Here is a 14736-nt window from a genome sequence, read left to right as displayed (position 1 = left end):
TAAATATGCCATCATGAAAATTGATATTGCTATGTAAGACTAATGTAAAGTTGAAAATGGCATGTTACATATCTCTTGATTAATTAATAATTCAATCTGTATTTCACATTCTATTATAACAGAATAAACAGGTATTTAAATCTTTGATTTTGTTATAGTGCTGAACAATTAAGAAATCTTCACATATTCATATCTTAAATGTACAATATATCATAGGGCAATACTTCCATGGATTAGGTGTTAAAATTATTGATTGTCACATTGTCATTCAATAATTGCTACCATTCAATAGGTTAACATGCTGATCCCAAATACCTAGAAGCTGTGATAGTTTTGAAAGAATGATAGATCAAAGCCTTAATGAGGTGCATCTGTAATATATTCTGTATTGATTTGATAGTCACTTAAAAAAAGGTACAAGCCTTGATCTTCCAGTACATTTAACAAATGAACACTTAATTATAAATCAATCATTATGCATAAGAACATTTGTTGCATGGTCATATTGAACAGGTTGAAAAAACATTGGACATTAAGTTGACCATTTGCTTTTTCTATTTTTGATACATTTGTGAACAATGCAATCACACAGATGCCACAACTCTACAGTATGATGTATCACACCTTCCATTATAAAATATAAAAGATATCTTTGATAACAGATTATCTGTTGTTTTTTTCACACATAAAAAATTAAAACAATGCATATTTTCTTTTCTTTTTCTACATTTATTATATTCTAACAGACACTTTACCTTGATTTGCATTCAGTAGGATTATAAGACGTGGTCAATCTTTTAGGCTGTATAAAAATGAATATTATGTTTCAAAATGCAACCCAAAAAGTACTTGTGATATATTAAAATTCTTGAGATATAAAAAGATGAGGAAGTGAGTTAATATAAACAGTTGAATACTGGTATTGTATTAGAACAGTAACTAATTGTTGTTGAGATTGTTATCAGAGCTTCATATATAAAGCGATACATACCCCCTTAGAATACTGAGCCTAAGTCCCATCTCCATCTCATTTGGCACACCACGCAATAGGAAATTTGTTTGCCAGTAATATTTTACAAAATTTGCTGGTAATGTTAACTTCCTATCTTAAGTTTTATAATAAGAAATGTTTGCAGACAAATCCAAACATATTTCTTGCAATGCGTTTATTTTCAGAAAATGACTATTCGCAAATTACCATGTACATTGTATTATGTATTTAGCCTCCTTAAAAATTGAATTGATATATAATAGTTTTGTAATTTTATTATGCAGCAACATACCAATTTGGGATTTGTACGCCAATTACCTCCTGAGTGTGTTCACTGTGTATTGCAAATGTTCAAAGTGAATTGACCTTTCAGGGTTTTTTTTGGCCCGATTTTATAGCCGAAATTCGGCTATGTTCCCAATCCCAAAAAGTATACTTTTTTCCCAAAATGTGGCAAAAAATTCCCAATTTCCAAAAAAAAAAAAAAAAAAAAATTTTTTTTTTTTTTTTTTTTTAGAAAGAAGTCTTATGCGTATTTTATCTCAATTTCAATTCAATTTCATCTAACAAAGTATTATAAGATTTTGTTCTTTTAATTTGAATGATTATAAAGAGTTATATCAAATTTAGTATTTCCCTAATCAGTGGACTTTTCATGTGGAAAAAAAGGCTAATGAATTTATTTTCCCAATTTCATGAAAATGCCGATAAAATTCCCAATTCCAAAGCCATGGGCTATCTTCCCAAAAAGTGGAAAAAAAACCTGCCTTTTCAGTGCTTTCCACTCTAGCTATAAAGTCATTCATAACATCATTAAAAAAAATTGTTTTTACCCTTTCAGGCAAAGTAACGCATAATCCCATCTCAATCACTTTCCCAATACATCCATATCTACCAGACTCAATTACTGCATGCATACTTTTTTCAGCGAAGTTGATATGGCTTTGATCTTAAGAAGGGGTAGGTGCAGGAAAAAAAACACTAATCAGTAAATTTCAAGCGCCCATCCTCACTCTAATTTCGAAATTCAAGCGCCCCAGCGCGGGAACATTAAATGGCCTGTGGAAAGCACTGCTTTTATTTAGTGATGGTTTGTGAATCATTCTTAACATTTACCTTTAAGAATTTTACCAAACATCTATAGCTGTGTGTAATGAATTCGAATTTGTTGAAACGCTTTAGTTTGAGTCAAATGAATGTTGTGATCATAGTTTGCACAATTTCCACGAGGATTACACCCAGTTGCCACAACCGTTGGCCAACATTATTTTTGTATGCCTGTTAAATTTAGAGCAACATAAACAGAGTCACTGCATGCTTCACAGGTTGTGTACTCAAAAATTGTATTTTTTTTAGCTCTTTATATTTTATGGAATTGGAAATATGAGTTGAAGCTGATTCTTGTCTGGTACCTTCGGAAAAAAGAAATACATATTGTGTAAGCACACTCAACAACAGTTTCATACTACATGTAATTAATGACAATGTAAGTTTTGACATGAAATATTACTGAAGTTTGAAAAAAGCTCTTTAGTTCAAACCTATTTGTTAAAGCTTGATAGCATCAAAAGCCTTAAGCTTATTGCATCAAACATAAGTCCAATTCCTTGGTAGAAACAGTAATTGATGTCTTTTAGGGAGTTCTAGAGAAGGCTCCCAAGTGGGGATTGATACCTTGACCTCAAAATGGCTAGGCAGACACCATTATCCACCACAGCCACCTTGAAAACGCTCTTTAAGATTAATTGTCAAAATACTGAAAGGAAACACCAAGTTTGTCACCAAGTACATTCAACTGAATAAAATGGACATATTTCAACAGGAAAAGAGTTGTTTTATTTAAAATCAAAAATACAAATTGAAGTTAACTTGTTAAAGTTTGAAAATTTTAAATAAACAGTATGCTAGTTTCATTGAGTAACCAGTATTTATTTTAGCAGAAAGGAGTAAAGGCATCATGAAAACGAGAGTTAGCATTGCCATTATTTAATTTTAAGTTTGTTTGAAATTGAAAAATTAGAGCCTTTGAACCCATCAATTATGTTTTGAAATTTTATAATAATAATTACATGGTTTAAGAAGTTCTGTTCATTATTGCAATATCATAGAATGCATAACTTGTTACCTTGAAATACTTAAAAAAATATTCATTCATTCATTGAATGTATGGGCTCTTTAAAGACATACAGCATTCCTTCTGAAATAATCACTGTTTAAGATGAAATGAAATAGTTAGCTTATTGTGCAGGTTGTTACTTGTACACCTCAATGTACAGATGAATATTGATCTATAACCTCAAAACGTTCCTGCAAGGGACAATCCTGGTATTTGTTGAATTTTTCTTTTTATTAAATGCTTCTATACAACGAAAGTCCTTATGTTAACTTGTGTATCAATCTTTACATGAATTGCGGTGTAAAATTTCCTGAATGATAATTTGCTGAAGAAAAGCACAAAGCAGGAGGTAATTATAAGAACATCAATATGCATGTATGTGTAATCTGATGATCTTTTACAACCCTGATCAAGCACTTTGCTGGTTTAAATAAGTTTACTTCATCAATAAGTAAATGAAAAGTGTTAAGTGCCTAAGAGTACTAAATCTCGGTCCTTTGAATGTTGAAGCCATGAAGTATTTTGAAATTTATTGACCCTTTGTTTGATGATACATTATCTCAAATTGCACATGGGTAAGTATTTAGCATACTAAATGGCAAATAAATCATCAGAGAAATATTAAACTCCTTTAAAACTGCTTATAAATAAAATCCTTTCTTGTTTTTGTGTGCTAAAATTACATAATATTATATTTGCTAACATGCCAAGATGTGAAATAGATTCGTTAGTAGCAGCAATGTTCATAAAAGTCTATGATTTTTTCAGAGTCTTAAAGTAGGCCAGCCGAAAACCTTTCGAGAGGTGAGATTTGAGCAGTTTGCATCAGTGCAGTATGAGGGCATTATCTACATGACTCCACAGGATTTCCTCGAGTCAGTCACAGATGATGTCCCAAGACGTAAGTCAGACAAAAATGAGCACTGTCATGTGAACAAGTGTCTCGTGCAATCTGCTGCTTGTGTAGCTCCTGGCCTGCCTTTGCAATCAAGCAGACAGCTGGTAAGGAGCTATGCTGTCCGCTATGTGGACATGCAAGGTCTGGTGGTCTCATTAGCGGTCAGCATAGCTCATTACCAAACTGGGCAACTGGGCCGGCTGGTGTAGATCTACACTAACCGCAGATTGTGTTAGACCCATTTTAGCATGATGTGGCTTAAATTAAGCCTCGCCCATTTGGAGGTTTTTGATTATTGAGTAGACTTTAGATATAGAAATCAAAAGCAGGTTACACTGTTTCAAGTTTTAGTTCTACCAAAGAGTTTGTATTCTTTGTGGTTTGTTTCTCGGATTGAAATACCATGAAGCTATTTTCTCCGAAGTAACTGTCCACGATTTTATCGTGGAAGAGTTCAAATTACGACCTGATGAGTGTGCTTGGTATAATCCACTGAAAGTATTTATAAATATTGACATGGGGTATTCACGCATGACTAATTCACATCGGCGCAAATCTTCACGGCTTTGGGGCCATACTCTGATACTTGTCGGCAAAGTAGTTTGGACAAGGGCAATTAAGATGTTATCAATAAGGGTGCATGGCGGCTTTTGCCCTTGAAAAGGGCAGAGTGGCGCTTATGAAAGGCGGTGTGGCGCAGTGCCATGCAAAAAGGGCCTGACACATTTTAAGGATACTTACTGTTGATTTCCAATATTGACGGGCCTGTGTGTATTTTCCATTCATTTGAAAACTTTTTGCATGCAGTTATTAATAATCATCACCAGAATTTCACAAACAGTTTGACATATTCACCTGATGTCCAGCAATGATAAAATTAATGAGCCATACCATTAAATGCATGTGCTGTCAACAAAAACCTCTTGTATATGATGCCAGTACTACATTAAAGTCCCCGTTCGTGGAGATATATATGGGCAGAATTTTAAGAAAACGTGTTTTTATTTAGGATTTCACTGAAAATCCGGTTGAAATTGGTTGAAAACAAACAATATAGCGATTTTTATTTTGGTGTCGAGTACGGTAAAGTATGAAAAAGACCTTATTAATATTCATTAGTCGACACGTTAATTCAAACCTTAACAAACAAAATTGCGGATACGGGCGTATTTAGCGGAGAGAAGGTAAGAACAAATGCAAATACAAATGTTACAGAGGGAATTGAGTTGCAATTCTACGTTTTTGCTAAATCTATGTATTTATCTTCCATATTCTAATAATGTTTAGCGAAAGCTAAATAGAGATATAATTTGCATAACTCGCGACGCTGCAATCATTTATCGTCTATTGCATGTATCTATGATCATTTATTTTATCGATTCAAAACTGATTTGACCAGGTTTTCGATGTCAACCTAGATTTAAATATATTTCAATGAATTTATGTAAAGTTTATTTTTGGCTATACGATTTATATGCAAAACAACGATCTATTCTGCAAACGGGGACTTTAAACTTAATTAAATATGAACTTCTAATGAGTGAATATGCTGTTGGGTTTACACAAAATAGAATGATTGACAGTTTAAATTGCATGATTAAATTGTATGTGGGAATCAGTTCTTAAGTTAATTAATGTTTATTGGCATGGGACTTCTATGTTCTTTGATTTGAAATCCTATTTACATGAAATCTTGTCATTCTTTGAATATCTGAAGTTCATTGTTTGGAATACAAGTTGTTTGCCTTATTGTGAATGTTTGCGGAGAAGTTAGAGATGAATACCTGATAAGTGTTGTTTGTAGACACAATGTTTCTCGTTTTGAGTGCCTGATGAAATTTATTTAAAATCCTTTGTCTATATGCATATTTTAGTAATATTGGGAATGCATATTTATGTTTGGTATTTAAATTTCATGGAACCAATAATAAAAGCGTTTTCAAGGCCTTGTCTATTTTTTTTTGTAAAAATATCGCTCAAATATATAAAATAAAGTTTGTAGCAATGTCTTTGGATATTTTGCACTGCCCTTCCAAACTCAAGATGTCTAGGTCAGCATTTCAGATAGAAAAATTATTCATAAACCTAATTCCTTATTTAGAAAAACATAAAGGCGACATACATCAACATTCCATGTAAGAATTAGGATTAACGTCTATCATTATAAAGCTGTAGGAGTATAAAGGTAGAATAATTTGGAGCTATCAGACCAGACCAACCTTTGATGTCAGACATTTCAATATATCTAATAACATCACTGGGTCATAAAGTGACAAGTTGTGTGGCGACATTGGCACTTTTCCAGGGAGAAATTTCACCTGCTGATCACATGATACAGATCAAACTGCTTACTGCCTTATCTGTAGCCGCTATGTTAGATGTTAGTCATTATTTGCTCGGTAAATCAGTAGAACGGTACAAACAAGGGAAACAATCGCCAAAATACGCATGGAATTTGATATAAGAATCTACAAATATTTATTATTGCATATTTAATCACATTGCATGTCCTTAGGAGCAGACATATTCCTGATTCCTGTGTATGTATAGCTTTACAGGTCATGTCTGGCTTCATATGGTTATCTGAAAGTGTTTGTTTTGGTGTGTACCTTGATGACAAAGTGCACACTTGTTAATCCTGAGCAGAATTTTGTATATATCTGCTAACAAATGCAAGTATTGTTTAATATTGGCCATTGAATGCTGGTTTTAGAAGTTATGTACAAATCAATAATGCGCAGTTGAATTAATTAATGCATTAATTGAGTGCTGAAAAGTGGATCAAGTTTTATGTTTGCTGTATTTTGTGACATGATAGGTTGCCATTTTTTCATGTTTGACATCATGAGGATGACATTTGACTCTTTATAGTTTTGTCTCAAATATCTGGTCTTAAAACGAAAATAAACACATCTTAAGGATTGTTTATGCATTCACACATTTAATTATAGCATTCTCTATATATGTTTACCTTGTTACATTTAATTTATGTCATTGTCAGATATCAAGTATTTTTGTCTCAAGTCTTGTATTAAAAATAATTAATGCTTAAAAACCTATCCTGTGTGTTAAAAATAAAAGTTCTTCTTACCTTGCAAGTATGTCAGAATCTCTAATCCAAGATCTGGTTGCAGGAGTGTCTTGTTGATGATTTCTGAAGTGTATGCATCCCTTTTAGAAGACTGACCAGTACTGCAATGAAATTTATCCGATATATTAAACTGTTGTTGCATAGTTTAAGTATGCAAGACAAGTATAGGAAAATATATAAATACAATATATAAGGTTGCATACTTTAATCAAACTGAATACTGCCCAATTTGTAGGTGTCCTGCCTATTGTTCCAGTAATAGCGTTAAATTTGTCATTCTGCTGTTAAAATGCCCTTATATATGCTTCCCCATTATCCGCTACAAAAAACCCACATGTTTAGCCATGACTCAAGCCAGAATCTCGATAACAGGAAATATTGAAAACTTTGGCGTCTCAAGAAATAATGTCATGCATAGATGCAGCACCTGATTGCAGCCGAATTATCAGTAAAATTGTAGAATTTGTCATCTTGCAATTCCCATAGGTTTTGAATCTTTATTGGATGGGCAACAGAGAAATTTGACAGAGCGATATGAAAAACAGCTTGATTCTATCTTAACAGGAAGTGTTACTTGATTGGTTATTAGTTTGATTATCAATATTTATGGAAAAAAAATGCCAGCAAGTTCCCTTAAGTTAAAAGAATATACAACATTTATTCTAATAAAGTCTTCTGACACCAGACAATAATTTATGTCTGCATTGAATTCAACTTGGTCAATGACCGATGTAATGAAATAACCTAGCTGCCTGAAAATGTTTTTTTTTCACCATTTTTGGAATCGGGTCAGGTCCTTTTGTATTCTTCAAAGTAAAATCTGTGAGACTGAACACGGTAGGGTGGCATATAGCATTTGAACTGTCTGTCAGTCCGTCCGTCCAAAAACTATCATTGGCCATAACATTTGCAATATTGAAGATAGCAACTTGATATTTAGCATGCATGTGTATCTCATGGAGCTGCACATTTTGAGTGGTGAGAGGTCAAGGTCATCCTACAAGGTCAAAAGTTAAAAAAAACAAATCCAAGGGAAGTAACAAGCTTTAAAGGTAGATAATTTCTATTTATCATTTGGCAGGTATAGATCATTTTTACAAGGGAAGTAATATTTTTTAAAGGGATGTAATGAAAAACAAAAATAAATCAAAGTGGCGCAGAAGGGGGGATTGTGTCAGTCAAAGACATCTCTTGTTTTGCTAAGAAATACTTCAAAATTGAGAAAAAAATTATTGTTGACGAAATATTCAAATTGAAATATTTAGGTCCCATTTTGGGAAAAAACTTGGATATTGGACTGTATAACATCCCTGAATTGGAACGTAAAAATAACACTTGTATCAGATTTTTGTGGTACACCTATTAAAGGCTTTAATATGATCCTGTATAACTGAGATGACCACATGAAATTGTGTAAGCACATTAAAATAAACACATAAAATTAATATTTTTATGAAAACAAAACATGATTAATTGTTTTCATTTAAGTATGTCATCTTTTCATTATTCTTATATAGATATAGATAGAGAGAAGAATATTATTTGTTTACAGCATTGTTTCATTTTATTCTGTAGTATTCAGCCTACACTTGTAAAGTCACGCCATAATTTTATTTAGTCATTGTACTGAATACTTCACATATGTTCTGTTAATGTTATCATGCAAAATCATGACAGACATGATTGTGAAATTGGCTTTTAGACCCACATTGGAATTCTGGCAGCCACTCCTGTAGATGAAATCATGGCCATATTTATAAGGCCTCCAAATGAAATTGTCATAAACAGTTTTACCAATACAGCATTAAAAGGGATAGGTTTTCCTTGACCTTGTTCCTGCAACTATTGTCATGAAAATTTATTATCGTAAAAAACATATTAGAATTATTTTACGGCACAATAACATGCATGATTCAGTGAATTTAATCAGACCATTTACAAACATATTATTGGAACTTGTTCATGAACATAATTCAATGAATTCCAGAATTTTCTGTTACCATGCTTTAATTCACGCATTAAGAATTTATTATCATGCTTTGAACCGACTTGAATTATATTTAAACAATAAAAAACACCATATGAATTTATTGTACACTTTAACATGATAGCTTTTTATCACTTTATACGTGTTTGAATAATGTTTTATATTTTTATCCTCAATTATATTCAGTGCTCACGCTGCTGCCAGACATTATCGCCAATGGCGATTATTTTATCCAAGTGGCTATTATTTCTTAAAATTGTCTAGAAAAAATGGCGATTATTTTATCCTCCTACATCAAAAAACAAATTGCCTCTAAATGTTTCCGGCGAATGCGAAACGCCTGCAAATCGGGCCATCAAGCAGGAAAAATCGATAACGAGATTAGCTGTGTACACACTCGACCCTGTGTATTGTCATACACGCATCAATAACTTTTGCGACATTGTGGCCTAGAGCGTTTTTCTCAATCAGTGTCCAACAGCAGTGATATATTTCGGAAAAAACGTTTTTAATCTACCAATTATCGGTAACTGTTAGATCTTTGTTAATTTTTTATCAATTATTATTTAATCGTCATGCAATATCCGCTTATATTGTCGGCTGGTTTTGTTTTTCACGCCGTTTTTTCTGCAATTAGATTACGTCGAACATTGCTTGATGAAATAATTATAAAATTGCCATCAACTAATTATCCCCATAATTACCGCTGTTTGTCGTCTGCTTTAACATAATGATTTCAATTTTTAACCAGGTAACCTGGTTTTCGCAATTCAAAGGGACCCGGCATATGCCATGGCTAGCTAATTTTAACGAAACACGGAATTACACTGAGGTGGTGTATTTTAACTCACACGCTGTGACGTTAATTGATGTATACATTATCGGCATTGCGAAAGTGTTATTTTTGGAATAAATCATTTACAATTAATATTGGCCTCTTCCTAAAATATTGCGGCCGATGGCAAACGTCGTATTAGGAGATAAAGTAGTCGAACGATATGAAAATTTTAGATTATGCATATCAATATTTTATATTATGCATATTTCATGTGCAAAACGCATACAATTTTTTGGATTACCGTTTTCGGATACTGTATTTTTTTCGTCGATTATGATTTATTTTCGAAGTTCATAATAGCAAAAATAGAATGACCAATACACATGCTGTGAGCACTGATATTTATTCAAATCTTTAAACAAAAATGTGCAATTTTTAATTTGAGACAAAAGCGGAGCTGAATTACATGAACTGTCTGCCCCATTTTATCTCTTTGTTTGCCGATATAGGTCATCATACCTACCACACTCAACAATTACCTATTCTGAAAGATCTGTCTGCAAACCACTGGGATTTACATGTAAAATCGAATTAAACATGCCCTTTTTACTAATAAAAAGCGCTGATTTGGCATTGAATGGAGTGTTTACCAAACACCGTCTTTTGATTTCAGCAGAGCTTTCTGCCTAAATTGTCAAAATACCTTTAATATAGGAAAGAGATAAGTTCAAGATTTATGGTATAATAAGTTACCCTGTTGTTCAATGCTTTAGCAAATTGGGCGGGTACACACTTCGCATTGGAGTTTCTTGTGTATTGTAATATTAACCTCAAAAGGAATAATGCAAACAGTCAAATTGCAAAACCATTTTCTTACTAAATACAAATCTATGAAGAAAAGAATGGGATAGGGTCAATCAGAGGGTTGCATTTTGTTCTTTGTTAACATAATAAGACATTTTTATGCCCCTGGCATCAACTGATACTAAAACTGGCTGAGTCAGATCAACCCTAAATGACATGTATCCTTTATCATCAATAATGTTTCATACAAATCTTAAATACATTGTACTTCCATGAATGTTCCCGCCTGACCTAATTTTGAATTTGACATTGACATCGACTTTGGTTTGCATCTATTTCAGAAGTCCCAAATTGGCAATTCTTGTTTTACTTGAAATGATAATTTTGTAACATGAGTACTGCTTCCTATAAAACTTATCTTAATATATATGATATATGCATGGGTATTAATATCTATGAACACTCTCAACACACCCACATCATCTGCCCTTATGTTGTGATTGAAATTGGCTAACTTATGGACTTATTCAAAAGACCCAAATTCTTGGGTAACCCAAATTAATACTTTTAGTGTGAATTCTTACAGAGCTTTTACACTAACACTAAATGTTACACATTACTTTACCTTGACATTCACCTACTTTTGAACCTTATTTTGAATGTCAACATTCTTGGCTTACCCAAATTTAACTTTGTCAAACATAAATACTAATTAACACTTTGATATTTCTATTTACCGTAAATTCGCGAATATAATACACATTTTTTTACCTGCCGAATTTTCTTCAAGTAGGGGGTGCGTATAATATACGAGTTTAGATCAGAACAAAAAAAATATTGTGAAAATTTTCAACTTAATTGTTGTTATTCGCTGCCAGGAAGCCATTTTGAACTGCACCATTACATCAAGAGGGGCCAACAGGTCTTCCGCTGGCGTAAGTCATTTGGGCCATTTGCGAAAATATTGAGAATTTTGCTCAATAAAAATCTTTTTTGCAGAAATGCGAAAATGTAGTAAAAATTGCGTTGAAAACATCCGCCATTTGTATCGGACTGGTTTTCTATATTTGTCTCTTTGTTTCAATGAAAGTGTTCGCAATACAAACAGTAAACGAAACTCGGTCTGTACCAGATTATGAGACATCGCTTGACCTTTATTGTTATTGAAGTGCACATGGTAGCTGGCCAATCAACATTGAGCTCGGTTACGCATGAAATGACGTCGTCAAATGAAACGTGAGAATGGGTGGAGCTATCGGATAATACTGGGTCATGCATGTGCAGACTTTGTATACATTGAATACACAGTTAATATTGTCGTCTATCTACAAAATAGTGACCGGACGCTAAGTTATCTAAAGTTGTCTTAGCAATGAAAAATTAAAAGAACGAGACAATACCGGTAAATAAATATTTATAGGCTGACCACTTTTTATCTTTCTACCGAATATTTACCATATCTGAAGTAAAGAGAGGTAATTAAATCATTAGTTCTATGACGCTAATATAACGCCTTTCTGCCGATTGCCGAATTAAATTGAAAGGTGATAATTATTATGTTTTTTTACACCAGAACTATCCTTAATGACAGCAGCGTATTTTAATTAAAGAGATACGAGAAAAACACGAGCGGTATTGTATTCAAAGTGTATTTAAAGTTTAATTAAAGTATCGAGTTTGTAACACTTTGGAAGAGTAATTCATCTAGACTACAATTAAAACGGAAGTAACCGCTTTTTGTTATTATTATATAGTTATTATCGTCCTGAATATTGTCAAATGGAATTAAATGTTAAAATAAAACAGCTTCTTACCGGTAGTTTCTTTCTTGTGCAACTATGACTGCTTGACCCGGCTGTCAGCAGGCGGCCCGTGTGTTATCAGTAACAATCAACGGTAATATAAGCAAAAGACAGATATATTTATTATGTAACTGTCATGACAACAGAACAATAACACATTGCGATCAATATACCGTGGTATTACTGTGAAACGGATGGTTGATAACGCCGAATTGATTTGCTATTTTCACAACCCGAAAATAAATTGACACATTTTTCGGAAATGGCCGATTTCGGATACTCATTTTTTTAGTGCGTATTTTATTCGGATTTTCAATTTTACTGATAAATTTTGACCAAACTCTGGGGTGCGTATTATACACGATGGCGTATTATATTCGCGAATTTACGGTAACACACAGCTCACTCGTATCAACTGACCTTATTACCTTGATATTGACCTAATTTTGTACTAAGATTTATTCAGAAGAGCCTGTGAATCGATACTTAGTTTAAACCTATGTATTTTAGCTAGATTGCATAGAAAGCCTAAGGCTTATTGGAAACGCTCTCGAGTCCGTTTCCTGGGCCTAGAACCAGTACTTGGTGTCTCTGGGGGAGATTTAAAGAACGCTCCCATCGTGGGGATCGAACCAGTGACCTCCAGGCCACTAGGCGGACACCATATCCACTACACCACTGCGACCTTTGAATCGATTCTTATGTAAAGCTTCTACACAGGGCATCAGTGTTTATTAGACAGAACTAAATACTGTTGTTTTTAAAGAGTGGGCGCACACATCTTTATGAAATAATGCAGAACATTCATGTTCTTTAAGTCATAACCACAAATATTAATGTTTTACACTCAGTTTTGCATTTTCAATGGGATAATGTGTTCAAAGTAACAGATACTATTTAACTTTCTTTTTTGGTAATATGCAAATGCAGCGTTGAATTACATTCTTCACATTTCTATCATTATACAGGCATATTATGCTCATCCAATTGTTGTTTTTCTGTAACTATCTGTTACATAATATTTCTACAGCAAACTCTAAAGCCATAAACTAATGCAGATGTTTGTACTAGTACTAGAGTAATACATACATTGCTACTATCAAACTGGTATGATGTTATCTAACTAAACAATGGTCCTGGTATTTATCTTTGTTGTAGAAGAGTAGATATTGGTGGTCCTAACTTGAATCCATCTTTGCATGGCATTACCGTGTTATCAAATATTATAGGAGTTATCTATTAATTGGATTACCAATACACTAGAGAGAGAAAGTGACTAAGCAGTCAGTGTGTTATAGTGGCTCCCACCATTATCTGGCTGGTCAGCTGTTGAGAGCGATAAACTTGACCAGTGGTCAGTTTGACTTGGTGACCACCTTGTTTCTATTTCGGCATTACTGTTAAGGATGTCTGTATTGATTGGCCTTGGAGACGAGCAATAACATTTGTTTGTTTTGACTGATAGAGCATCTTGTTGCATTTGTATTGGTTTTAATGACACAAACATGCATACAAATTGATAGCACACATTACTGAAGTGCAACTACTGCGCCTCTTTGGCAATACGCCTTCAAATAACCAACACAACTGAGAGTCCTCAGAACACTTTACTAGCTCTTAAAATTACACCATAGTAACATTTCAGGTGAAAGTCAAGGTTACTGTAAATAAAAAAATGAAAAAAGGTTTCCGCACAAAAACATGAGGTAGGATGTCACAATTATTTCCATTGAATTTAATTGTAAAATGTGCCATGATAAGTCTTGTTGTTAATGTTGCCTTACTGACAAGGTGAATGTTGCTTTACTGACAAGGTAAATGTTGCCTTACTGACAAGGTTTAAGCTTTGATTGCCTTACTGACAAGGTTAAGCTTTGATAAAATTAAAAGTTATTACAAGAGTGAATACTTGTTCTCTAAGCAGTCAACATGTAGATTTCAATGAACATGTAGACTGGAAAGCCTAATATGTTGTTTCCAGAAAAGCCTCAATGTCAGTATTTTCTCTGGTCACAATGTCAGTATTTTCTCTGGTCACAATGTCAGTATTTTCTCTGGTCACAATGTCAGTAATTTCTCTGGTCACAATGTCAGTATTTTCTCTGGTCACAATGTCAGTATTTTCTCTGGTCACAATGTCAGTATTTTCTCTGGTCACAATGTCAGTATTTTCTCTGGTCACAATGTCAGTATTTTCTCTGGCCACTGTTCCATTAATTCTCACTCAGTCAGTTTAACATGTTAAGTCATGATATTTGATGACACTCAC

The 14736-nt window shown here is 33.4% G+C and overlaps 2 protein-coding genes across 2 annotated transcripts in view; one reads left to right on the top strand and one right to left on the bottom strand.

Moving 5' to 3' along the window:
• LOC127879534 (calcium uptake protein 3, mitochondrial-like) overlaps nt 1-14736 on the top strand; it is a 179863-nt gene that overhangs the window by 869 nt on the left and 164258 nt on the right. The window contains exon 3 of the mRNA XM_052426435.1: nt 3876-4008. Coding sequence (XP_052282395.1) covers nt 3876-4008 — 133 coding nt within the window. The remainder of the gene's footprint in view (nt 1-3875; nt 4009-14736) is intronic.
• The window catches only part of LOC127879536 (uncharacterized), a 36588-nt gene that overhangs the window by 11816 nt on the left and 10036 nt on the right, over nt 1-14736 (bottom strand). Inside the window, exon 2 of the mRNA XM_052426444.1 lies at nt 7097-7197. The gene's annotated coding sequence lies outside the window, so the exon portion shown is untranslated. The remainder of the gene's footprint in view (nt 1-7096; nt 7198-14736) is intronic.

Source organism: Dreissena polymorpha, chromosome 4 (assembly GCF_020536995.1).
Source record: "Dreissena polymorpha isolate Duluth1 chromosome 4, UMN_Dpol_1.0, whole genome shotgun sequence".
NCBI classification, from domain to species: Eukaryota; Metazoa; Mollusca; class Bivalvia; order Myida; family Dreissenidae; genus Dreissena; species Dreissena polymorpha.
The sequence above is the reverse complement of the archived record's forward strand: the minus strand, read 5'-3'. Positions and strand labels throughout refer to the sequence as shown.